This window comes from Zonotrichia leucophrys, chromosome 4, assembly GCF_028769735.1.
Source record: "Zonotrichia leucophrys gambelii isolate GWCS_2022_RI chromosome 4, RI_Zleu_2.0, whole genome shotgun sequence".
Classification (NCBI taxonomy): Eukaryota; Metazoa; Chordata; class Aves; order Passeriformes; family Passerellidae; genus Zonotrichia; species Zonotrichia leucophrys.
Genome location: NC_088173.1, coordinates 57,115,845 through 57,140,848, shown reverse-complemented (window position 1 = coordinate 57,140,848; position 25,004 = coordinate 57,115,845). Strand labels below are relative to the sequence as shown.

The window sequence follows — 25,004 nt, the reverse complement described above, 5'->3', positions numbered from 1 at the left end:
AAAGTGGACCTTGGAATGGAGTAGCTGCTGTCTGTTAATAGTCTTGGTCCCCTATCAGGAGACTTCATCAATCCTGGTAATGAAATTACAGGTCTGACCAAGTGACTTTGTTGCTAGGCTACATGTCCTCTGAAAAGCCAGTTGTTCTCAGCTTTGGCTGACCTTTTTAATGCAGTGAATTCTGATTCAAGTATAGTTACTGAACTTCAATATCCTCTCCATAGGTCCTAATCTGTTGGATATCTGCTGAAAGTCTCAGTAGCAGAGGTGAATATACAAGTGCTTCATGCTACAGTGGCTTCTACAACAATCCATTTCTAACAGGCATTCTTAAATTCCATGCACAAAGAGATTATTTATTTATTCCTGTTCTGTGGATGACAGTAGGTAGATTCAACAGAACATTTTGAGTCTTGAAAAGGCTTTGAGTCAAGATGATGAGAAGATTCTAGTTTTTATCAGAAACAATTTCATGATTTGTTTTTAAAGCCAACAGCAGAATACAGTAGATTTGTGGAACCTTCCTGTTACCCACTTCAGTAGTCTTGTTTACATTTTTTAAGTTAATCAAAATGCTAAGCATTTGGGAGCACGTGGGATTCTTGGAGAGAAAAGGGTCCTTGGAGATTACTTTCAGTCACTTTGTGGATCCTTATGGGTAGAATGAACTATATCAACGCTGTCCTTAATTAATCAAAGGAAATGGCACCTGAGAAACCCCAGTCAGTTATTGAGATGTTACCCACAGGTGCTGGGAGGTGAGGAGCCTGTCCTGAGGAGTTGTTTCTGTGCCCTTTGCCTGTGCTGGCTCAGCCTTCTGCTTTTCAGTGCAGAAAGTCAAGCCCTCAGTTTCATGAAGTGCCACTGCTTCTAGGGCTGCATTCTCTGGGCCTTGTGGGGGTTTGAAATGGCCTTTGAAGCCAAAATCTTTCCCCATTAGGAATACAGAACAACATATGCTTCAAATCCTAACAGTGTGTTACAGACATTAATTTTTTCTGACTTCTGTCAGTAATTGGTCTAAGGAGTATTGGGGAAAAAAAGAAAAGCTAAAAACCTCTCCTAAACCTCACTTGTGTTTTCTCTGACTTCTAGGGCTAAGTAACTTTCTCTTTCCATAGTGAGAGTCATTTTGCTCATATGTACAGCATGTAATGTACAGTATGCACAGCTGACTTGGAGTTGCATAAGGATTTGGCAGGTGTCCAGCATGTTTCAGTTGCATTTTGCTGGTGCCTGCCACGAAGTGACAATGCAATGTCACAATGAGTAAGTACATTTAGGGGTTTTTAATGAAAAAAAGTTTTGCATATCTCACTTTGTAGTTGTTTTTGATGTAAGTAATATGTATGTTGCAGATTCTCATTTCTTGTAAAACTCATAGATTCCAGAGTCTTTGTAGGTAAGCCACTTTTGAATATTGTGTTAGCTTGTTTTCTGAACTGGAGTCTACTTTTAGAGTGCTTGGTCTTGTAGCCTACTACTGCTGTAGACTATGATTCTTTCAGCTGCACTTGGAATAAAGCATAAGAATGGAAAAGTCTCTGGTTTTCTACGTTCACTGAAGAAAAATGCAGTTTTTAAATGTATTATTGCTGATGGTAACTGTACACATGTAAAAATGGCACTACTCTATTACCTAGAATTTTGATCTCTCTTGATTTGTTGGGTTTTGCTCTATTGGAAACCTTCTCCAGCAGCTAATGTAGTTTGTATTTGCTGGTAGGACTCAATATTCCTTATGGGTAGTACATGCCTAAGGATGGGCTCAGGGGTCTGTAAATGGCTTTTTGGTATGGCAGAAATGTGCATTGGGAAAGGTCCTGTCGCTGATCTGCTGGGCTGGGAGATTGCGTTGACTTCCGCCAGGAAATCTTTCTACATTTGTTTACCTCAGTGTTTCACAAGATTTAGTTTCTGTTGCTTAAATACAACTTTGATTTTAATGGCTTTGTTTTATGTTAAAAACTGACGGTGTTTACCTTTTATAAGTAAGGGGAGCGATGAATTCCTTGGAGCTGATTCCTATTCTAAGGATTTAACTTGAGTTTGACATGATTTTCATTGTTTTTTTATGAACTTTTCTTTTTCCTAGCTTTCCAAGACCAACTTCTCCAACAACAATGATTTTCGGGCTCTGCTGCAGTCCCTTTATGCTACATTCAAGGAATTTAAGATGCATGAGCAGATTGAAAATGAGTGTATCATTGGTTTGCTTCAGCAGCGCAGCCGGACCGTGTACAACGTGCACTCGGACAACAAACTCTCCGAGATGCTTAGCCTGTTTGAGAAAGGGCTAAAGAATGTCAAGGTGAGTAGGCTGTGAGAGATTTGTGACCTGAGGAAAACATGCTGTGATTACATATTAGTTTGCCTTGGCTCTTCTTCATATTCTTTATGAATGAAACTAATGAGGAAGAAGAAACTTTTATTTCTAGTCCGAAACATAAATTCTTTTGCCATTCACCACATTTACTAAGTTTCTAGTAAAAAGTCTTTTCAGAGATGTGTTTTGTGACAGACAGTCTTCACCATATAATTTGAGGTGTTTTGGAGAGATAGCAGGAAAGTTTCAAATATAAAGACTGTTTGACTAATTGTTCAGAACTTCCTGGCTATAGAAATAATAGGGTTTTCTTAATTGGTTAGGAAACCTTGAGGATCTTTTTTTTTTATGATTGTTGTTACAAGTGGAGATGATTCCCAGACTTACAGAAAAAAGCAGCATTGTTTTATTCTGTGACTCATGTACTCCTTCCAGTAATCTGTGGCTCAGCAGTCTTGTTAGTAGTCTAGTCATCAAAGAACTCTAAATATTATTTCTGCATCTGGCTTTTTTGACAGTGACTTATCTCTAAGTTCTTCTCCAGTAGAATTTTTCTTGAATTCTTCCATGTCTTTCTCTTGGGGTACCCAACTCAACTCCTCCTTCCTGCCCTGTAAGAACTATAGTCTCCAGTTTGACATCCCACGTTGCATTTCTAGTATGTGTGGTACAGATTTTCAGTAAGAAAAATATTAAATATGCAGTTGATTGACTCAGTTTTACTAAGCCTCATTTTTACTTGGGAACCCTACAAATGATTTTTCCCCTATGCATAATAAATCTTAAATTTTGTTTTGTGTCCATTAACTAATCAGGAAATGAAGGAAAGAAGGAAAGTGAACACTTGGCTTTGTGTTTCACCTTCTCTGATAGGATGCTAGTGTTATTCTGTTACTTGATTTCTTAAATGTGCAAAACCAGATTTCTTCAGTGGCTAATTTAAACTGATGGCTTAATCTTGTCTCTGTAATAGTCAGGATTTCTTGATGTTGTAGAGGCTTGAAAAGAAAAACAACATTCACAGTAAGAGTTAGAAGGAACTTCAGTGTGTTGCAATTACTGGGCAGATTTCAGAACCAGCTTCTTACTAGTGACTCAGAGAGTACTCTTAACAAATTTATACATGAGGTTGGATGAATGTTTACAAGTCAGTTACATCTTTATTTAAGAGTTCTTTCCATTTCCAAAGTAAAAATCTATATAGCAAGCCTGACTGTAAATTTTGATTATAATTTGTAAGTTAGAATTTTAGAATAACTAAGGTAAAATGTAGTCAGTTAAAAGGTCAAGTAGAGCTGTTTTATCGTAGAACACTTTATATACAAACCATGCAAATACTTAAATTAGTCTGCTACTACTTTGAACTTTGTGTGAGATTGCAGATTGGCAGATTTCAGTCTTTGCTTCAAAGTAAAAATGGGATTAGAGAAATGAATTCATATATGCTAAGACAATAAATGGGACCTTTGCTCTGCCTGTTAACAGGCCAGTACAGTGTCAGCATCATTAAGTAAAGACATTGTCACCATGAAATGGGGCAAACCTGCTGCATGCATGGGAAGGGCATAATGGGCTTTCCTTTGAAGCACTGCTTTATTGGACAGTTCAATCCTTGGATGACTGGATAAGATTGGGTAACCATTAAGTCTTTGCTTTCTTCTCAGAACGAATATGAACAGCTGAACTATGCCAAACAGCTGAAGGAGAGATTGGAGGCCTTTACCAGGGATTTCCTTCCTCATATGAAAGAGGAAGAGGAGGTAGGTAAAGATTTTCTTCAAATGTGATGAAGACCTTCCTTGGAGTTTGGAATAACCGAATAGGGACACCTGGCTCAGAGGTTCTTTGGTTTTTCAGTTCTCTGTTTTTATTTCTATGCTAATTTACATTCAAGACTGTGGTGTCATTTTTCAGTACTCTGACTGGAAAGTGACATGTTCTGAAACTGAGAATGTAGGAAGTTTATGCTGAAATTCTAATTCTTAAAAAAATTGATAACAGAAGTCCATTGGGGCTAGGATTGTTTGCAGCAAGTAGTTTAAATGGATATGTAGCAGAACTTAAATGAGAAAAGGGATGTCCTGTAAACCAGTGCTCATGACTCAAACTGACACTCCCAAACAGCTTCTGACCTATATTTGAAACACAGACTAGTACTGCCAGTCTGATGATTTATGGGTATCCAAAAACTGGGAAGCATCTTCTGAAGTCTATCCATGGGAAGTCTTTTCTCATGTTTTTCTTCCTTTTTACTTTGCCGTCCATGTGAGTACCTTGATAAGTTATATAGGTTAAGCAACTTTAATGCCTTCCTTATTCTGGTGGGGAAAACAATTAAAACAGCTTGCCTGATACTGTGCTGTGTTCTGTCAGAAAGGAGAGAGTTAGAATTTAAAATTTCCATGGTCCTGTCCTTAGGTTCCCTTAAGGCATTACATGTCTTACTTTGAGAGAATTTGAAACAGGAAATTCTGTGTTGGTAGATCTGTGTAGCATTATTGACTATTTCTGTCAGCACCAGATTTTTTTCCCTTTTTCCTTTGTGTTAGGTTTTTCAGCCAATGTTGATGGAATACTTCACTTATGAAGAGCTGAAAGATATAAAGAAGAAAGTAATTGCACAGCACTGCTCACAGAAAGAGGCTGCAGAATTCAGAGGTCTCAGTAAGTGGAATCAAGCAGAAGAGCTTCAGAAGGTCTTTAAGTATTCTGTGGATGAGAAGGCAGATCAAGGTGAAGTATCTAATTAAAGTAACTTTCAAACTGCAGTTTTTATTTAAAAAACACACCTAGTGATGTACCTAGTTATGGATGGGCAGAAAGAGTAGTTCTTATAGAATGGGCATATCTGCAAACCAGTTTTGAAACTTCAGAAACTTAACTGTTTAATATGAGCATCTTGGCAGGTTGTAAGGTAGATAGTACTTCACTGTTTACCTGTTGTCAACAGTCTTCTTCTCTCTTCCCTCCCATATTAATATTTGATACAATAAACAGATGGAAAATGTAATGAACTTCTAATTTCATGCTTCCATTGAAATTATATTTTCTATTTCCAGACTCTGCATTTCTTTCTTGGTTTGTAAGCTTTGTAAGCTTTTGCTGTTGATGTTTTAATAACACAGAATAGTTATCCAAGTGACAATATTTCAGATTAAAAGCATTCACCTTCCCAGCTCCTCTACCTAACTTTCCTGGGCCTCTCAGGAATGAGAAAGGATCTGTGAGTAATGCAAGTGAATGAATCTGTGCAGCATGTGAATAAGTGAGAGGAAATGTGTGTTCTGAAAGTGGGTACTTACTTTGCATTTATCTCCAATTACCTTTTCTGGTGAAACTTAGAATAAATAACTACTAAGCTAGACTTCAGGCTCATTTTATGACTCCTGAATCAGCCTAAGTTGTCAGTATTTAGAGTTTTCTCTCTTAACAAAAGAGAATTGATGCCACAAGGAAGGGGAGTTAATGTACCAAAAGTGTGAGGCTGGTGTGAGTCTGATATGTAGAGCGAGCTCTCAAGGGCTGAGATTGTGATGTTGATAAGATGTGCTGCTCTCATTAGAAAAACTTGACTAATTACTCTGTATCAGATTTTCTTGATAAAACTTGACTTCTCTGAACTACTCAACTGGTCGTTTTCTGCCCTCCAGGTGAAGCCTTCAGAAAAGATCATGGTCCATTCTGTGAAATACTATTGAGTCTTAACAGATGAATGTGACAGACGTAGCTTTGTGGCATTACTTGCTGTTAAATCTAGCTGGAATAGCAGTTTGGGGACAGTAATTCTGCAATCATTGTGTTTCAGGCTTTGGGAGAGGAGAATATGTATTTTTCATTAATTTTTAAGATAGGGAAGAAAGTAAAATAGCTTGCAGTCCTGTGCAGGCTTAACTGTATTTTCCTGCAAAATTCTCTGTAATTCATGCAGCAGCATCCTAGTTGTACAAATAAATACATTGATTTATAAGTGAAACTGTATTTAATTGTATTTTTTGAAGTAGCAATAGCTTATGATGTGGTAAAGTTTACATTATGCTCAGTTTTGGAGCTTCTTTGCAAAACAAAAATCTAATGCTTCTCTCTCTGTAAAAGTTTTAGGCACTTTAGAAGTAAAACCCCACTATTAGTAAAGCCTGCTCTTTCAAAGGACTCCTGGAAACTCCTTTAGAAATACTTTTTTCATGCAAATTTTTCTGAAAAAAACCATTAAAAATCTCTTAAAACAGTCAAGGGCCTGACTAACCAAAGCTCTGAATTTGTTATTTATATAGTTTGCAGCTCTTTGCAGTATGGTGATGAAGGAGAGCTGCTGGAAATAGTTCCTACTGCTTTCCATTGAAGTATTAATTACAGTGGTCAAACTTTAGTCTCTCACCTAGTACTTAGCATTATCTCATCTTAGTACTTATTTACAGCCTGAATGGCTCATCACCATTCAGAAGTTAAAATTGTCAATGCTAAGCAGCTAAAGCTAGAAATAAAATTCAAGGCAGGTGCCAAGAGTTGAGCATGAACTTTTCTGTGTCCCAGTCAAGAGGCTGAGTGCTTCCAGCGAGAGTGGTCCCAGCTGGTAGGTTCTGCGTGCTAGTACTGTTTCCTGGGAATGTGGCAGACCAGGTACAGATACCATCTGCAACAGAAGGCATTTTTCTTAAAGCATTTCATTTATAGCAGGTATGGCTTTCATCTTTCTGTGGTTGAGTAGCATTAATTTACTTTTTTTTTTGAATGAATGAGCCAGGTGAGAAAGTGGCAAACAGAAAACTGAGCCTGGTTTGTTGTTGTTGTTCAAGGTGTTTCATTACAGTGAAAGCTTTTTAAAGCCAAACCAATACCTATCTTTAACAGTTGTTAAAAGTTTTTCAGACATATTTTTTGACTTTTGACTTTTCAAGTCAAAATGTGAGTTGCACTGCTGTTATTAAAGCTGTGAGGCTGTACTTCAATTAACACGTGCTTTCTGTATTTCAGAAACCGAAGTAACAGGGCACACCACAAATATTACTAATCTCCCTCCTGAAGTAATGGTGACCATTTTCAGTTACCTTAATCCCCAAGAGTTATGTCAGTGTAGTCAAGTAAGCACTGAATGGTCACAGTTGGCTAAAACTGGATCTCTGTGGAAGCATCTTTACCCTGTTCGCTGGGCCAGAGGTAAGTCCCATGTAGCTCCTTTGGAAGCACATCAATTATCAGAATTTTTGGGCCTGAAAAAAAGTGTGTTTTAGTATAGGCTGAGCCTGGCAGCTGAGCAAGTGAGGTGTTTCCTTTCTGACAAGGATAGTGTCCTGAAACTGGATTGAATGTTGAAAATCCCCAAAACATACATCAGTCTTGTAGAATTAAGAAACTAGAAGTTGTCTTGATTGAAACTCCTGAGCACATTTTGCATCCACCTTACCTAGTTTTACTGAGGTAAAACCCCCCCTTCTCTTGCTTGTATGAATGCTGATAATATGTTCACTAATACAACTTCTGAATTATTAAATAATCTAAGGAGTTTTGAATTATAAATGCTGCTGTTACACTTATGTCAGTAAAATTATTTTCTTAGGTTACTAGGTAAAAATGAAATGCATAACTGCAGAAAGGAAGTTTAAAATAAGTGGAGTTCTAATGTTTCCTCACAATTGTTTCACAATCTAGTTAAGCTTCAAAGAAAACTGAATAAATGTTTAGTTTTAGTATTGATTCTCTAGGTATATTACTTCAGTAATTTCTACTGCAGTAAGTGTTTTTTTAAAACATTTTTCCCTCAAACTCTTCTGTTAATTAGAATTTCCTATTGAGAAGTATGACCTTTGCAAAAGTACCTGTTCAAATAGACAAAATACTCTGTATTCCAGTGAGGCCAGTTACAAGTCATCAGAGTGTATTTGTAGCCTTATGTCCATATTTATGTGAGCATTAAAGAATCACTGGAGTGTGGAACTGAGGCTTCACAGTGCTGTCACGTCAGTGTAGCTCCGGGAAAGGAGAAAGTCTCTGCTGCTTAATAAGTCTTTTGTATGCATTTGAGATTTTAAGAGAAAAAGCTGTGTTTATATAACTTAGCTTTAGAGATATATAAAAAGTGAATTCTTTATGGCTTCTAAAATTTGTACAAGGCAGGGAGGAATTAAATAACTTCTTGGTCTGATTTTTTTTTTTATTTGGGTAAATCTTCCTGAAAGCAATGGTTTGGTTCCTGAGCTTCCAAAGACTGAGTAGAGAGGCTCCAAAGTTCAAATTCTTAAATTTGCTTTTGCAGCACAGTGTCTTGATAATTCAGTGCTGCACACACACAAAACAAAAAAAAAGGTAATAGGCAACTGCTAAAATGAGTGCTTCTAAATCTGATTTGGCACAACACAGGAAGCAGCTCTCATGATGTACTGTTTGTACTACTACAGTTGTTTGTACAGAAGTGCTCTAACTTGGTGGAAGCTTCTCAGATGGGATTTACTGCAACAGGGAGGGGAAAAAATTTGTATTTTTATGTAGGCTTAGTTAAATTTTTTACTTTTTTCCCCCTCCTAGTACACAGGCCTCTGAGGCTTCTTATGCAATATGAAGATGGATTAAAGATGATGAGAAATGTTACCAAAACCTTCATGGTTGACAGTCAATTAGGATTTCATTGTCATTGTGTTATTCATAGAAGAAACATTGTTCTTTTAGCTATGACTCAACAGGAGTTGCTCTTGCTTTAGGAAGAGTAGGGTTCCCCCCTGTGAGACAGTTCAGTAAGGTGGTTTGTTTTTCAGTTATGTGTACACTGCTTATCCTGAGCCCAGTGCTACCATCTATCCAAACTAGAAGTAAATTAATGCCTGTGCACTCACTTCAAGGGGGAAGGGGTGCTTTACCAGCTAAAACAGCAGAGCTGTTGCTGATCTTCATGTTCATCCAGATGTTCTAAAAAATGATTGTGTATTGATTTGAGTCATATGTATGTTACAAGTATTCTGTAGCTGTTTTAAGTAGGATACTTTCAGAATTTGGTTTTTTGTGGTCTTGGAGTTGTCACGTGCAGGGACTAAAACCAGGCTGGTTAACTGTATATTTGTGATATTTCAGAGGAAAAGAGAGATCTCTTCAACCAAGTATTAAACTAAAAGCTGATGAATAATTATTTACCAGAAGGAACTTAAGCACCTAGACAGTCCAAATATTCCATGATTGTTTCTGTTATTTTTGTGATCGTATTGGTCCCTACTAAGTGAGGACAGCAGGTGTGTATCAGACAGGCAGACTAAGCTGTGACTTCTGGGGTGGTACTGAAACTGTTCTAAGAATCTTTTGAAGCTTAAGGATGAAGATCAAACAAATAATTATTTTAAGGTTTAGTCCAGTCTTAGTTGAGATGAATTTAAAATTCATTTGTATCTCTTAAATCAGGTCACAGTATACTGAAAAGCTTTCAGTGCTGATTTCTGCTGCAGTGAGAAATTTTTATTAACTTTTTTTTCCTTCTTCTTTTTGGGGGTGGTGGTGGGTAGGTGATTGGTACAGTGGTCCTGCTGCAGATACTGAGACTGAACCTGATGAGGAATGGGTGAAAAACAGAAAAGATGAAAGTCGTGCTTTCCAGGAATGGGATGAAGATGCTGACATAGATGAATCTGGTAGGTAAAATTGATTTTGGTGAAGATGACATAGCTGTAAGAAACAAGCTGAGTGGAAAAATGGGAGATGGAGTTGGTAGGAGACAAGCAGGCATCTGATTTTAATGACTGGAATTAATTTGTCTAGGGAAGAGCAAACATGAGAGGAGGTAAAAGAGTTATGGAGATGTGTCTGAAGGTACAGAGTAGGCTTCATCTCTTCAGAAAGTTTGGATTAATCATCTTGCATCCTGATGCACTCTAGGCTTGATTTAAAATTTGTCCTAAGCTGTTAAATGACAGCTATAGATATATCTAGATAGATAGATAGAGGTATAAAATGCTCTGTGAGATAGAATTTCAATATCTAAAGCAAGTTGTTGGAAACAGCTGCTCCGGGCTGCCCTGAGCAGTACATAACCTGTAGTAAATATTTCTCCAAGTCCTTTAATGATTTTAATTCTTTCTCTCTGGGTTTATTTTGCAGAAGAAGCAGCTGAAGATTCACTTGCCATTAATATAGCACAAATGGAAAAACGTTTACTTCATGGCCTAATTCATCATGTCCTCCCGCTTGTAGGCTCCTCAGTGAAGACACTGGTACTGGCCTACAGTTCTGCAGTGTCCAGCAAAATGGTGTGTGATTTGAAACTTGCATTTAATAACTGTGGCTATGCAGTCTTTAATTAATAACTGACGTGTTTAGGGAGTTAAGTGGGTTGCAGTCCAAAACAATGCTAATTTGTAAGTTGTCTCTAGACACTTAGAGCAGCCCTAGTGGCTTGTATCTTTACTGATTATTTTCCTTTTTTTTCCAGGTTAGACAGATCTTGGAGCTTTGCCCCAACTTGGAATATTTGGATCTCACTCAAACTGATATTTCAGACTCTGTATTTGAAAGGTTAGATAACTGTTGTTTCCTTTAAAAAAACTTATAATCCAGGTTTTTGAATGTGGGGCAGAAACATTCAAACATTTCTTAGTCCATTGCCAAGAAAGAAAGAAATAAAGATAAATCAAATTATTAACTCCCATGTGACTTGTGACTAAGAACTAAACCAGGGTAACAAATCACTAAAGTATGAAGTAAAACATGTAACACTGTAGTGGCCATTTAAAATTCTCTGTGTTCACTCTTGGATGCTTTTTACCTATCAGTGTGTACCTACCCATAACAATAGGTTATGGGTAGGTTGTGGTTTTTCTCTAATATTAAGAACTTGTCCATAGATTTTTATGGAGTTGCTCAGTTAAGGAAGTTCTCTTGGCCTGCTACAGCTGCTAGAGTGTGGAATATTGCTATTTCAGACACTCCAATCAAATGATAGGCAAAGCTCTAAGGCTTAGGTGTATTGTCTGTGGGTTCCTGAGTGTTACTGAGGCCTGCAGAAAGGTCACTGATGTCAGTGGGATGGTGCATGGATGCAGAACCTGCACCAGTGGGTCTGACTGTGGTATTGAAACTCAGCAGGTATTTCAGTGTTCTGCATTTATATCATGTAGTGCTCTCAGGTAGTGTGAACACCACACAAAATCTTACCAGCATGGATGCTGGTAGCAACACCCTGCAGCTTGTATAAGAAGTTTTATTTGAAATAAAAGCATAATAGAATTTTCAGGGCTCAGAAGTCAGTATCTAGTGAAATTTACCTTATTTGCCTCTCATCATATATCTGTATTTACAACACTCCAATTTGTAACTCAGAAAATGAGTTTGGCTTGCTCTAAATATAAATAGTCACTTATAGAAGTAAATTACTTATAGTAAATTTATAGTAAAATCAGATAAATTAAAATATTTATGTAAATTAAAATTTAATATTAATTTACTTATACTAAATTTTCTTAAAGTAGTAAATTATGGTAATTTTAACTATGGATAGGTAAAGGTCAGTGAAATCACTTACCTACTTTTATAGCTAATAATGTAAAAATATTACTGTAAGTAAAATTTCCATTCCACTTGCAAAAGGTAAGACTAAGGGAGTAAGCTTTTGTTAAAATGGAAAAGTCTGATTTTTAATTAATGATGGAATAATTAGAAACACAGGTTCTGTTTCAGGAATCCATCTAGTATTCCTAGGAAAAATGGGAAAGGACAGGAGGACATATGATCTAAGTACACTGTCATTTCAGCCAAGCTTGAGAAACTCAAAATTCTAGAAATTACAACTGTTACAATACTTCAAACTGAGTATGGAATCTCAGATGTATTTTTTGGGGATGAAATTTTGGGGGTGAAATTTGCTGGTTTGGTATTTTCAGCCTTTTAAGAAGTAATTTTAATGTTTAGTAATTCAGATGTCTCATGGTAGCTTCTGGTGAGTATAATCCACTTGTTTTTCAATATTGTTATGTGTGTATTTGGTGCTTGCAGTCTGATCTATTATTCAAACAGTTATTCAGTATGTAGTAACTTTGGACTTCTTTTAAGTCTCAGTACATGGAGAAATAGAAGTTGTTACTAATTCATGAATGATTTCATGTTTCTCTAGACATAATTTTTCTAGGTGTATACAGAGCACTTGGAGTATCAAATCTAATCTGCCTGGGGTAGCTTCTCTATATATTATGTGAATTAATAAAAGTACTTTATTTGTGAAGTGTTTTTTCATACTTTTAGCCTTAACAGTTGTTTCGGAGCAAAACCTATAAAAACTTCACCACCACCACTCAACCAAATCACTTTTTTTTCCCCCCCTGATTTCAGTTGGTCTTCAGTTGGGTATTGTCAAAATCTACGCCACCTTGATCTGTCTGGATGTGAAAAAATTACAGATGTGGCTATAGAGAGGATTTCCAGAGCACTGGGTATCATATCAACTCATCACACCAGAGGTATTCTGAAAAGCTGCAGGAACAGGAGTGCTAAGACTTTGTGGAAAAACAGAGAAATTACACTGCAGTCCAACCAGAAGTATAATGGTTTGCATGAAATCAGCAACGAAAATCTCATTCAGGGAGGAAATGGTGAGCAGCACTGGACTAAACCTGACAGCTCAGAAAACTTCAGTTCTGCTTATGTGTGGATGCTAGATGCAGATGATTTAGCTGACATTGAAGATGCTGCAGAGTGGAGACACAGGAATGTTGAAGGATTTTGTCTTATGGAACCAACATCCCATATTAATTGTTCTGCATTGTGCTACAACAGAGACATTTATGGGTTAAGGACTAGAGGGTGGCAGCAGCACTGTGCTTCTACTGACTTGATTTACTGCGGTCACTCCTTTTGTTGTGCTGGGACAGCACTAAGAACTATCCGAGCACTTCCAGAGTCCTCTGCGCTGTGTAGAAAACCAATAAGGACTAAGCAGTCAGAGAAAAAAGACTCTGCATACTCTGGGAGTGAAGAGGAAGAGACTGCACGAGTTCTTCAGTTCCTCAGTCTGTCAGGCTGTTACCAGATAACAGACCGTGCTCTCAGGTGAGGAGATGTTTTCAAACTATTTTGCTGTGGGATATTTTTTCTGATTTTATTTGTTGGACCATTTTGGGATGAATGCATAATTTCAGTAGAAACATTTTTATTGAAGAAACTGGTAAGTTTTAAGTGGTCTTTCCCTCTTAAATAGTTACAGTACTAGACTTGAAAAGTTTTTCCAGCTTTTCTTTTGGAGATAACAGTAAAATCTTTTATATCTGTCTTTTGAAGTCAAGTATTTTTGTGGATTTGTTATTCTAGACAGTATTAATGCTTTTGGACTCGTTAGTGATTTATTGTTAAGAAATTGTGTTGATTCACTAATCTTTTCATTATGCCTGCAGTATGCTTAAAATTCTGTAAAACTGGAGTAACATCTTGATTAACCTGTCTGGATAACAATATAATTTAGTGACAGGCTGAATCAATGAGCTGAGGCAGTTGTTTGTTCCATGAGGTGAAGGACCAGGACCTGCCCTTGGGTCACAAGCACCCCAGGCAGTGCTGCAGGCTGGGACAGAGTGGCTGGAAAGCTGCCTGGTAGAAAAGGACCTGGGGGTGCTGTTTGATAGTGAGTAAACAGGAGCCAGGTGTGCCCAGGGGGCACCTGGCCAGTATCAGCAATAGTGTGCCCTGGACAGTGACTGTCCTTTTGTTCTTGACACTGGTGAGGCCACACGTCAAATCCTGTGCTCACTTTTGGGCTCCTCACTGCAAGGAAGGCATTGAGGGGCTGGACTGTACCCAGAGAAGGGCAGTGGAGATGGGGAAAGCTCTGGGACACAGGTCTGCTAAGGAGGGGCTGGGGGGGCTCAGCCTGGAGGAAAGGAGGCTCAGGGGTGATCTTCCTGCTCTTCACACCCACCTGAAAGGAGGCTGTAGCCAGGTGGGGTCTCTTCTCTCAAGTAACAAGAGAAAATGGCCTCAAGTTGCATCAGAGGATGTTTAGATTGGCCATTAGAAAAAAATTCTTCACTGAAAGGTTTTCAAGTATTGGAAGAGGCTGCCATGGGAAGTGGCATACCTGGAGGTATTCAAAGGCTGTGACACTTGGTGCTGTTAGTGGTGGATTTGGCAGTGCTGGGTTAACAGCTGGATGTGATTATCCCAAGAGTCTTTTCCAACCCAAATGATTCTATGATAATTCTGTATGTGCAGAACAACATGTTCAATGCAGCCTCATGTAACAGTTAAAGGAGGAGAAAAAATGTTTAACTTGAACATGGAGATGGCTTCGTGAGTTACAGAATTTTCTGTTTGCTATTGCCACTGATACTTTGTATTGTCCGAAAAATGTAGTTACTGCTTTGTAGTGAAAATGGGATGAGGCTGGGGTACTTGCAGCCTCCTGCTCAGGTGTGCTGCAGCACTAAGGGCTAATTAAAGCTTCTTGGAGTGGGAAGACTTCATGCATTTCTGTGCTGTTTGCTCTGGTAAACTGAGGAGTAGTGTGAGGTGCTGCTGGCATCAGTTTGTCTCTCCTGAGATTCTGTCCCCATTTGATGTTCACAAGCACCAGCTATTCAGGTGTCTCTTGTGATTCTTCTGCCACTCCCTCACCAGTGTTACCCTTCCTCAGGGTATGCTTCAGATAGCTGGGCGTTGTGTTGCAGCTTGTTTCTCTTCAAGTGTTGCAGTGGACTTGTCCTGACAGATTTTGTTAGGTGCTGCTTAGGTTGTGCTGTGTGTATTTTACAGGTTACTGGTCTGGTTTTTCATGACTCAGTAGTGTGGGAGCAAAGGGAGATTTTGTCACTGAGTCACAGCAAGGGTTTAATTGCATTGCTGGTTTCCCATTGGTGCTTTTTGGGTAAAAGTATTGAGGAGCTGAGAGTGTGTTGCAACAAGTGCTTCTTGTAGTCACAAGAGTACTTGGAGTCCCTGGGGGAAGAGAGTGAAACCCCCCAATACAAACACATGCCAGTCCATTTACTCCATGTAAATTGTTACCTGATGGCTGCTTTTGTGGCCTGCAGTTCTACTTCTCCCTGCTGACAGGAGAAGATTGTACAGTGGTGCTCTGATGGCATCTTCAGTTTTAAATCCTGGCTTGAATCTACAGTTTGGTGATTCAAGCCTGGTGGGTTTTTTTTCAGGTGAGTGAGCTTGTTTCTGCTTGAGCTTGGGCTGGCTCACAGAGAAGAGAGCAGGTTCAATGGAGTAATTGCTCAGGTGTGGTCCGTCTGTGTGCCTGTTGAATCAGCAACCAAATTCTCTGACACTCAGAGAAAGCTAGAGAACTACATTTGAACAATAAGATGGTGCGTTGGCAGAGAGAAGCTCTGCTGTCAGTGCTAGGAAAACACTAATTTGGATTCCAAAATAAGTCTAACAAAAAAAAGGTCAAACTTTGGGAAGCATAAAAATAACCAAACTTGGGAGTGTCATGTTTTAGTGTGAGATGAGGAGTATGCATCACCTTGGAAGAGCTGACAAAATAATTGATATTTTGAAGAATAATGGCTTTGTAGTTCTTTGAAATAGTTGGTCATGTCTGGTGTCATCCATAAAAAATTGGTTTCCCGCTAAAGTCTTGCTTCTGTAGAAATCTGTTCAGGTCTGTTGTGTGGCTCAGGGGTGATCCCCCTTTAAAAGAGAGTACAGAAGTGCCAGGTTTGAAGCTCAGTGGCTCCCTAGGGGTGTGTGTGCTGCAGGAGGCGCAGCAGCTCTGTGGTGCAGCACGGTGTCAGTGCTTGCGGTGCGGGCTCCTAACGCTCTCCTGTGTGTCCCCACAGGGCGCTGACGCTGGGAGGAGGACTGCCACATCTGGAGCACCTGAACCTCTCGGGCTGTCTCTCTGTAACTGGGGCAGGCCTGCAGGAGCTGGTTTCTGCATGCCCCTCTCTGAAAGATGAACACTTTTACTACTGTGACAACATTAACGGTAATGTCTTTCTAGGAAGATGTGATGCTTTTCTGGGGAGTGATGCTCGGTGTAGGGAGTTTTTAAAAGAAAAAGAACCACCAAAACTCACCTGGTTTTAATGTCTGTGTAGCACTGGGTTTCACAGATTAATTACAAAATTATGACTGTTAAATCAGTTTTGCCTTTTTTTTGTTTGGTTGGTTTTTTTTGGTAACACTAGTACAGTTCTGCATTACATAGGAAAGCATTTTTAGTGCCTGTGTCTCTTAACTTAGTTTAGCATAACTAATAGGGGTAGAAAGTAAGTCTCCATATAGCTGCTATTACACACTTGCCCTGTCCATGTTTCCACTGTAAACCATGCAGTTGTGTGTTTTCTATGTGGTCATAACCTCAGACAGAAGCTTCATTAGGTTGGTACCAAAGCTGGGATTTTTAGGAAACCAATGATGTGTGTTTTGCCATGCAAACCTCTCTTATTGCACTGATTTTGGTTTAGGATATTTTTGATTCTACCATCACATGTCCTTATGGAAAACATAATTCAGTTTTTTTTCTGGTTTTGCTTGAGTCAGTAACTTAGGGATGGATCTGGAGAAGGATGTGTAAAAATGCATAAAGTCTGTTCATGGTGCAAGTCTTTTTGGTATTTTCCACATTGGAATTCAGTCTATTAAGTAAGCATTGCTAGCATTAGAGATGGGAGCCATGGTGTGACTGGTATTCCGTGTGTGAATTTAAAACAGGTAAGTGCAACAGAAGGCAAGGGAAAAGAAGATGATAACCAAGTTCACAGGCCTGTACATCTAATTGTGTGTAAACCAAAATTGTATTACCTGCTAGTTCATGGTGTCCAGCTCAATAATTGCATCTGTATTGAGATGCAGTCCCAGCCTGGGAATCAGATGTCAGAACTTTGGTATGCAAGTAAATCTGTACTGATATTTGGGTATTCAATCCATGGAAATAGATACAAGATGATACACTTGGATTGGATTGTAATATTAGAAGTGAAAGTACTAAATCTTATCTTGTTTCCATAATTTTTGCACTTTATGCACTTTTTTGACCCTGCTTTTTTTTTTTTGAGACGCTTTTTGTTACTTTCTTGCATTCTGTCTAGACTACAGCATTTAAAAATCTACTTTCTGTTGTCTTTCATTTCCACCTGAAAATTTTAAGGTACTTTTTTTAAAAATCCTTCACTGACTCTCTTTCCTGCATTGAATTTAAAGATGTCTTCAAAGACCAGTTAGAATCCTGTTCCTTTTACATCTAATTGCTTGCTACTTTTCCTCTGTTTATACTTCTGCCAGTAAGACCAGACATAATTTGTCCTCAGACATTTCTGTTTTTCATCTTGTCCCTATAAAATCCACCAAAACATCTTTATATTAGTTTGCAATGCCCAAATCTGTGTGTGAGTCCGCCACTTTAAAGCTTGGCTGTTTCATAGTATCCTCAAGAAATTATTTCAATTTAAACAATATTTTTGCATCATTCTGTAAAGTTGTCTGATCCTCTTGCTGTTTACTTCCTTCCTTTTACTGCCTGCTGGAATCTGTGAGCTGATAAGCTTTGCTTAGTTCTCTAAAGCATCCTGCATGCCTTTGGGTCAACAGTTACTCCTGTGGAGAGGAGTGCACAGGACAGGGAGCCTCTGAGGGTCTGACTCTTACATCTCTTGAGGAATAATGTCATCTCAGGAGTTTATGGCTTTATGGAAAGTAGCCTTTATAAATCAATTCCCTGCAGTTTTGTCTGGATTTTGTTCCTTGCATTTTCAATCAAACTTCATTGTGATAGGGCTGTTCAGTGTGAAACTTACTCCATTTTGTGGGCAGCAGGATTCCTACAGCAGCTGTTTCTGTATCATTTAGTGTTTCTAAAGTAACTAGGGAAAGCAGTAGCTGTTGCATTTAAATCAATCCATACCTGAAGCTGTTTATCTGTACATTTACAGATTGTATTACTAACTGCTGCACAAAGTTTACTGATCTGTAAGCATGTACAGAATAATTGCATTTTTTTTGCCCCCCAGCCTATCAGTGATTGTTTTTGGGGAAGGAGTTTTACCCTGGGATCAGAGATTGGAAAACCTGTTGGTCTTGCAGAAAAAAACCATGGAGCCAACAGCATGGAATTTAGCCATCTATGAATAATAAAAATATAACTTTGCCATCTGCTGATGAATAAGGGCTTTATTTTTACCTGCAGCTTATTTAAAGATTTTTTTTTCCCCCTATAAACACTAAGCCTAATGGGACCCCTTAGACACAACCCAGCCTCATTGGAATGTCTTTGTGGAGGGCTTGTTTGGTAGGCACATTGGTTGCAATTTTTGTATTTTCAGCAGTTACTGTTCTACCTTTTTAGTAGAGCAAGATTAGAAAAGTAGAGCAGCTATGGTGACATAGTTGGGTTTAAGTCTGACTGCTGTTGCACACCAGTAACATGGTACAGTTTTTATGACCAGAAACCATGAATTTGCATATACTTCCAGATCTATTTTGTGTTTGTTTACTGTTAGCTTCACTTCAGTTTTTGGTTTGCATACTAATGTTTAGGATCTCTTATGTTTTTCACAGTGCTGGAGACTTGGAGTTAGAGAAATCTCAGCTGCAGCTGAAAACAAATCTGTCAGTGTACATCCCTACTAATGGCTGATTTCATTTGCCTAAAACAAATTTGGTTGTGGATCACACTGAACTCAGCAAGAAGAGTTTACTGTTTGAGTTACATCTTGCCACTCAGTTCTTACTGTCCTCGGGCTGTTTTGTCCAGTTGTGTCCGTTCTTCTGACTCGTTTCTCCATTTCAAAGCCTGGAGTGCTTTCAGCTTGGCATTAGAAAAATGAGCTCCTTAATTTCTGCAGCAGTAGCTCTTTGCAGCATTTAAGTATGATTCAGTTTCTAGAGGTTTTTTTTTTAAATTATGTAGTCCTCAGGTTCTGTAATTAAAGAAATAGGGCATTAATGAAATAAAGTTTGACTCTAATTATTCACTCTTCCAGCATTTAAAAGTCACTGGTCATAGTTGCTCTGTCTTTCAGCAGTCAAGCCAAAACTTTGCAAGTTCTTTTAAGGTTCATGGACCACTGTGTGCAGACTTCTGTGGGAGCACAGTGTTCCAAGTGTAGGTCTCAGTCTAAATTCTGCAGATTACCAGTGTACTCACAGATCTCTGGAAGGATATTATATGCTGGTGGCAGCCAGTTGCCCTGGCAGGAGAGGTTCTTTTACTGTGGTATTGATCCGTGTTGTCATGTGTTCTTGGTGGAATGCCAAACTTCATTCTAGGGAATTCTGACTAATTTTTGTTCTACTAGTACATGTAACAAAATGGAGTAATCAAATAGATCTGCTCCTCTCCTACATTACCAAACCTCTTTATGTGTTTATATGTTCACCACAAGTAAACAGACCTCACCTCTATTTTGAGTCCCCTAAGCATCTGAGTAATCAGATGTGCTTGTAAAGAGCATTACAGTAATCTAGTTTAGAAGTAACTAAACCAGTAATGTAGACTGTGGCAGGTTAGATGAGAATCTGAATAACTTTGCTTTCCCAGGTGAACCCAAAACACATTTAATTTAGCACTTCTCTGCTAGCACCTCCTAAGCTTTCACAGAAGGAAATACCCTTCTTATGATCCACTGCATGTACTGTTCCTTCCCCACACTTCCATCACATGTTGTTCTAAAAGACTCCATTTTGGGCTCCTTGTTACATCCAGCAGTGATGGTATCTGGCTCATCCCTGTCAAGATGTTCTCTTACATGAGCCAGAACCTGACACTGCAAACACCCAGTGGTTGCTTGCTATACCTGCCCATCAAAACTGTCGAAGTTCATTCAGATCATCAGCTGGTCCTCCAAGTGTGCAGTGTGTGAAGTTGCTGTGTGGAGCAGTGTCCCCTAGATACCCAGTGCATTGCTGACTGGGCTGTGCTGAAAGCAATAATGGGCAAGTGAAGATGGGAGATAGTGGAACAGGTTGCCCAGAAAGGTGGTGCAAGACTCATCCCTGGACATGTTTGGAGTTAGGCTGAAAGGGTTTTCTGAGCAACCTTATCCAGTTAAAGATGTGCCTGATTATTGCAAGGTGGTTGGAACTAGATGGCTTTTAAAGGTCCCTTCCAACCCAGACTATCCTGTGATTCTGTGGAAGTGATTCATCTCCACTGTTAGGTTGAAATGACCATCACACTGGTCAATATGAAAGGAATATATGCAGTTACCATATTGCTTAACCTTAATGCTTCAGTGAGGTGAAAGGAGTTGGGAGACCTCATATACAGAGTCCAGAGGAAACAGAAGAGACGTGTTCTTTTGGCAAGATTGAAGAGGCCATTTGAATTTAAACAGAATTCTAAAACAAAGTCTGGTCCAAATGAGGTCAGTAGGAAAGACTGTGGAAGTCAGAGGTTACAAAACCAAAGAGATCTAGCCAAAGGTCAATGGTAGTAAATAAAGCCAGGAAAACAAACCCAGTGTCCGTGGCTAACAAAAGTAAAGGCATTTAAATTTTGCTCTCTGTACCAAATGTAAAAAAGAGCAAAGTAAGCACTAGGGATTTTATAGAGAAGGTAAATGATTTATGATGGAGGAGATCAACTGACATGTCAAACCATAAATAGCTCAAACCCAGATAGCCTTACTGTTAAAACAACCATTAATGATACTACCTTGTTATAACAAGAACATAGAATACCCTCCAAGTGATGGGAGTTGCCCATATATGATAAGAAAGAGTAGAGGGAGGGCAGATTTCAGAAGATGTGGTTGAACACTGAATGTTGTATTTTATCTGAATTCTTTATTACATGCTGTAAAGGAAAGTTAGTGGTGGTATGAGGATTCGACATGGGGCAAGAAATGCAGTGTGGGAAGAAGGGTGAAATTTCACTGTGATATGCTTAATGTAATTTGTAAGTCAGTGCCTAATGAATTGGGAAATGAACATAGAAGCATTTCAGATGGTCCAATTTACTTAGAAATATCCAAGTTTTTCACATCTTAAGTTGCTGTTAGAGTGGCTTAAATTTAAAAACTGAAAGCTAGCTAAAGGATAGGAAGAAAGGGCTTAATGGTCACTGTTCAGGAGAGGAACCTGGGAGGTGACAGCTTTCTCCCTGTTCCCCTCCCAAGAGTTCTGTGCTGAGATCAGTCTTACCCAGCATTTCTCTTATGTTGTGGTGTAAGAAATGCACACAGTAATTTCCATGGTTTTGAGTGGTGCTTTGTGGTCTTCAAGTAATGATAGTGATACTGATGATTTCTGGAAGCTTCACTGTAGCTGTATGTGTGCTGAAGGTCTGGGTGGCTGGGAATAATCAAACTGTGATTGCATGAAACAGAATTCAGAGCTGGCAGGTGCAGTGTGCAGATGATGATTTCAGAGAGCTGTTGGTGCTAATTCTGAGATCTTTCCTATTTGCAGCAGCAGCCAAAAAGCCACCAATGTCACCATCGTCAGGGTGGTGAGAACAAGATAGAGGGTGCTGTGCAAGGTCCTGGGAGCCTTGGGGCACTCACAGGTGGAGCACTGCATGGTGGGCTTGGTCTCCCCATCCTGAGGAGAGAGAATATGCACTGGAGTTACAGAAGATACAGAAGAGGCCTTCTAAAAAGTTAGGGAACTGAACACTCAAAAAGCTGGATGTTTCAGTGTGGGAATGAGGTGGCTGAAAAGGGAGCATGACTGTTACAGAACTGGGAAAGCAGTAGATGAGGTGAATGTGCCGTGGTAGTTCTCCAAATTTTGCAGTGTTAGAGCTCGAGGGCACTGGGTGAATTTTACACAGATGCACAGTGTAGTGAACTTTGGAACTTGGTCCTGTGGAGAACTGTGGAAGGAGGTTTAAAAAGAGGTTAAAAACCTGCACGCACAACTGAGCCATAAACAAGTACTGAAGGAAATGGACTTCAGTGTCCCTGATGGAACAGGAAGGGTAGTTGGAAAAGCACAGAAGGTGCATGATAGGCTTACATCATGTCCCTAGACACCACTTGCTGTTGCCAGTGGGGAAGGGAGTGTTAGATGGAGCATTGGTCAGACCTAGAAATTGGTATGTTCTAGTTAGGAGCATGAGGAGTAACAAAATGAGCAAGAAAAGGATGGAAAACAATATTAAATTATACTTAGAATTCCCTTCCTTGAGATGTTGTGGCTCTGTATGTTTGTCAACAAGCATTTTGCTAGAAATGTGACAGTTGCTTCAGCGTCCCTGCTGTGCTGTGCAGCTGTGGCAGTGCTGGGAAGGCCAGGCACGCCTGGGAAATGCTGCTGCACAGAACATGCTCTGCCACAGGGCTGCTCAGGAGCACTGAGTCTTCTTTCTAAAGGACTTACGGAGAAGCTTTCAAACCCTAGCTCGGAAGTGACATGGAGGATCAACATTTAGTTCAGGTGAATAAAAGGATTTGAAAAGGAAAATGAGTTTATTGACCAGTGAAAAGTTCACTATATTGTAACTCTAGTCTTTCATTACAGTTTCAGGTTTCATTCAGTCTTATGTATCTTAATTTATTTACAGTATAGAGTATTGCTTATTGGTCTGTGGCATAAAGTAGGAAGCTGTTTTCAAGACCCCAGACTCTTGGAAATTAATTGAATTATGGCTTTACTGTTGAAGGAGGTAAAAAGCCAAATATGGCATGGTGCCCTAGTTCATTAAAAGATTTTCTAAATACATTAAAAACAGCTGAAATCTTTGTTGATTTGTTTCTCATATGAATGGAGAAAATTTCTGTTGTCCTCGTTAGGTCTTCACCAGCTTGTTTGAGGTGGCTCAGCAACCCATTTCCAGTGTTTGTTGGGTGCCAGAGTTGAGCCAGCCTGAGTGTAAATGAGTCTCAAAGCAGACATATGGCTGCAGGAATTTAAACCCTGTTTGAATAAATGCAGTAATTTCTTATCTCATGGTCACTTTAACATTTTGCATGAAACGAGTAAGTGAAGGTAAGTGGAGGTGGGTAGTTACAGTGTTGGTTTGTGCTTTCTGTGCTTGCAACTCATTCTTTTTTCTGAATGGCTCATCTTTAGCCTTATGGCTTCTGATGACTACAGTGATGTTAAGGTGATTCTATTTATAGTTGTTGAATTTCCAGTCAAGAGTATGTGAGAGTCTGGCCAACCATGAAGTGTTCATGGAGAAAAAAAAATACTTCCAGGCCAAAATACCTGTTTCCATTATCACAGACATAGTTTCAGAGGTTATGGTTTCTTTGGCATCTGAATTTGAAAAATGAGAATTAAAAATACACTGTCAAAACCACTCAGTTCTGAAGCTGTGGCAGCTTGCATAAAGTTGCTCATTTAGCGTTGCTTATGGTACTTCTGTGTAGCTTGGGATGTGTTACCTTCATGGGACTAAGCTATGGAGCAAAAATCTCTTCAAAATACCTGTTCCAAGTGAGGCTTTTACACCATGATAGCACCAGCAGCATTTCAGACTTCATGGTACTGAGTGAAGAGTAGTGCATTGTAAAAAATGAGATGTTTTCTGAATCACCAGTTCATGAGAGTTATGATTTTAAATGAGTGGCCTTTCCTTCTTTTCACGTTTCTGTTGTTTTTGTGCAGGTCCTCATGCTGAAACCGCCAGTGGATGCCAGAATTTGCAGTGTGGTTTTCGGGCCTGCTGCCGCTCTGGCGAGTGAGCGCTGACGTCTGACCCTCTCCTCCATTTAGCTGAGCAGGCTTCCTCTCATGCACTTTACTTACAGCTCGCGTCTTGTGTTAACAATCCTTGGAGTGAGACTTGGTATACTAGCCTGACCCTGCCCACAACTTCAGAATCTTAATTATGAGTGTACTGTACAGTGTTGTAACAATCTCACAACCTCATTTGGCTTGAAGGGTGTTGGGTTTTATTTTACATAATTTGGGGAAGATGGGAAAATCTTCAGTTTTTTTTTAATGCCACTTTATTTCAATTTTGGCACTTAACTGTACTTTACTGAATTATTTTGTGTTAGGTGACTTTCTTTTTTTAATTTTGAATCCGTAAGTACAATATAAACCTCCGCAGAGAATTTGAATTTTACTGTTTGCATTTGGGTAACAATTATACATCTTTAGCAGCCTGGTTTCTTCCCCTTTTCTCTCATCCTGAAGTTGTTCTTTTTATTGCAAAATTAGGGAAATTGCCACCTTCCTTTTGCATTTGGTTTTGTATTTGGGCTTGAAAGACATAAATAAAACATTCCCACCAATAAATAAATGTGTGCAGCAGTTGAATATCTGTGCTTTTAGAGTGCCATGCCAGAAGGCTGCAGAGGTTGGGCAGGTGAGTGGGTGTTGTCATGGTTGCAGAGCTGTCAATGGTATAGAATGTATGGGGGTTTTTCATTTGGTTTTATGGTTCCCATGACTCTAAGTTGCATTTTTGAAGTAGTTTCCAAGGAAGTCAGTTTTCATTAATCTGAACTCTGTGAAAAGACAGCAATGCATTTTCCCCCTTGCTTTGATAGTTAGAAGGATTCCTCTCTGGGCAGTGGAGACTGGCAGGGAGCAGAAATTCTGTTGTGATGAGTGAAACGTGCTAGGAAGAGATGAGTAATAGATGAGTGTGTGTGTGGTGGCGTGAGGGAGAGCCCAGTGGGTGAGGGATGAGTACTGGAGGCCTGCCACTGGTGGTGTCCCCCAGGGTTCAATACAGGGCTAACTTAGTCATCAGTGACTGGAATGAAGGTCCAGCTGCCTCCTCAGCAGCTTCACTGACAACACAAAGCTGGGAGGAGCTTTGGGCTGGTCCCCTGAGTGCTGTGCAGCCCTTCAGAATGCCCTGGGCAGGGTG

General features: G+C 39.3%; 1 protein-coding gene across 1 annotated transcript in view; it reads left to right on the top strand.

Moving 5' to 3' along the window:
* Window positions 1-24,428, top strand: part of FBXL5 (F-box and leucine rich repeat protein 5) — a 33,919-nt gene extending 9,491 nt beyond the window's left edge. Inside the window, exons 2-11 of the mRNA XM_064711816.1 lie at window positions 2,096-2,311; window positions 3,991-4,086; window positions 4,876-5,059; window positions 7,298-7,480; window positions 9,808-9,933; window positions 10,400-10,548; window positions 10,731-10,813; window positions 12,623-13,339; window positions 16,072-16,220; window positions 23,789-24,428. Of these exons, the coding sequence (XP_064567886.1) occupies window positions 2,096-2,311; window positions 3,991-4,086; window positions 4,876-5,059; window positions 7,298-7,480; window positions 9,808-9,933; window positions 10,400-10,548; window positions 10,731-10,813; window positions 12,623-13,339; window positions 16,072-16,220; window positions 23,789-23,865 (1,980 nt within the window). The 3' untranslated portion in view covers window positions 23,866-24,428. The remainder of the gene's footprint in view (window positions 1-2,095; window positions 2,312-3,990; window positions 4,087-4,875; window positions 5,060-7,297; window positions 7,481-9,807; window positions 9,934-10,399; window positions 10,549-10,730; window positions 10,814-12,622; window positions 13,340-16,071; window positions 16,221-23,788) is intronic.
* The last annotated feature ends 576 nt before the right edge of the window (window positions 24,429-25,004 follow it).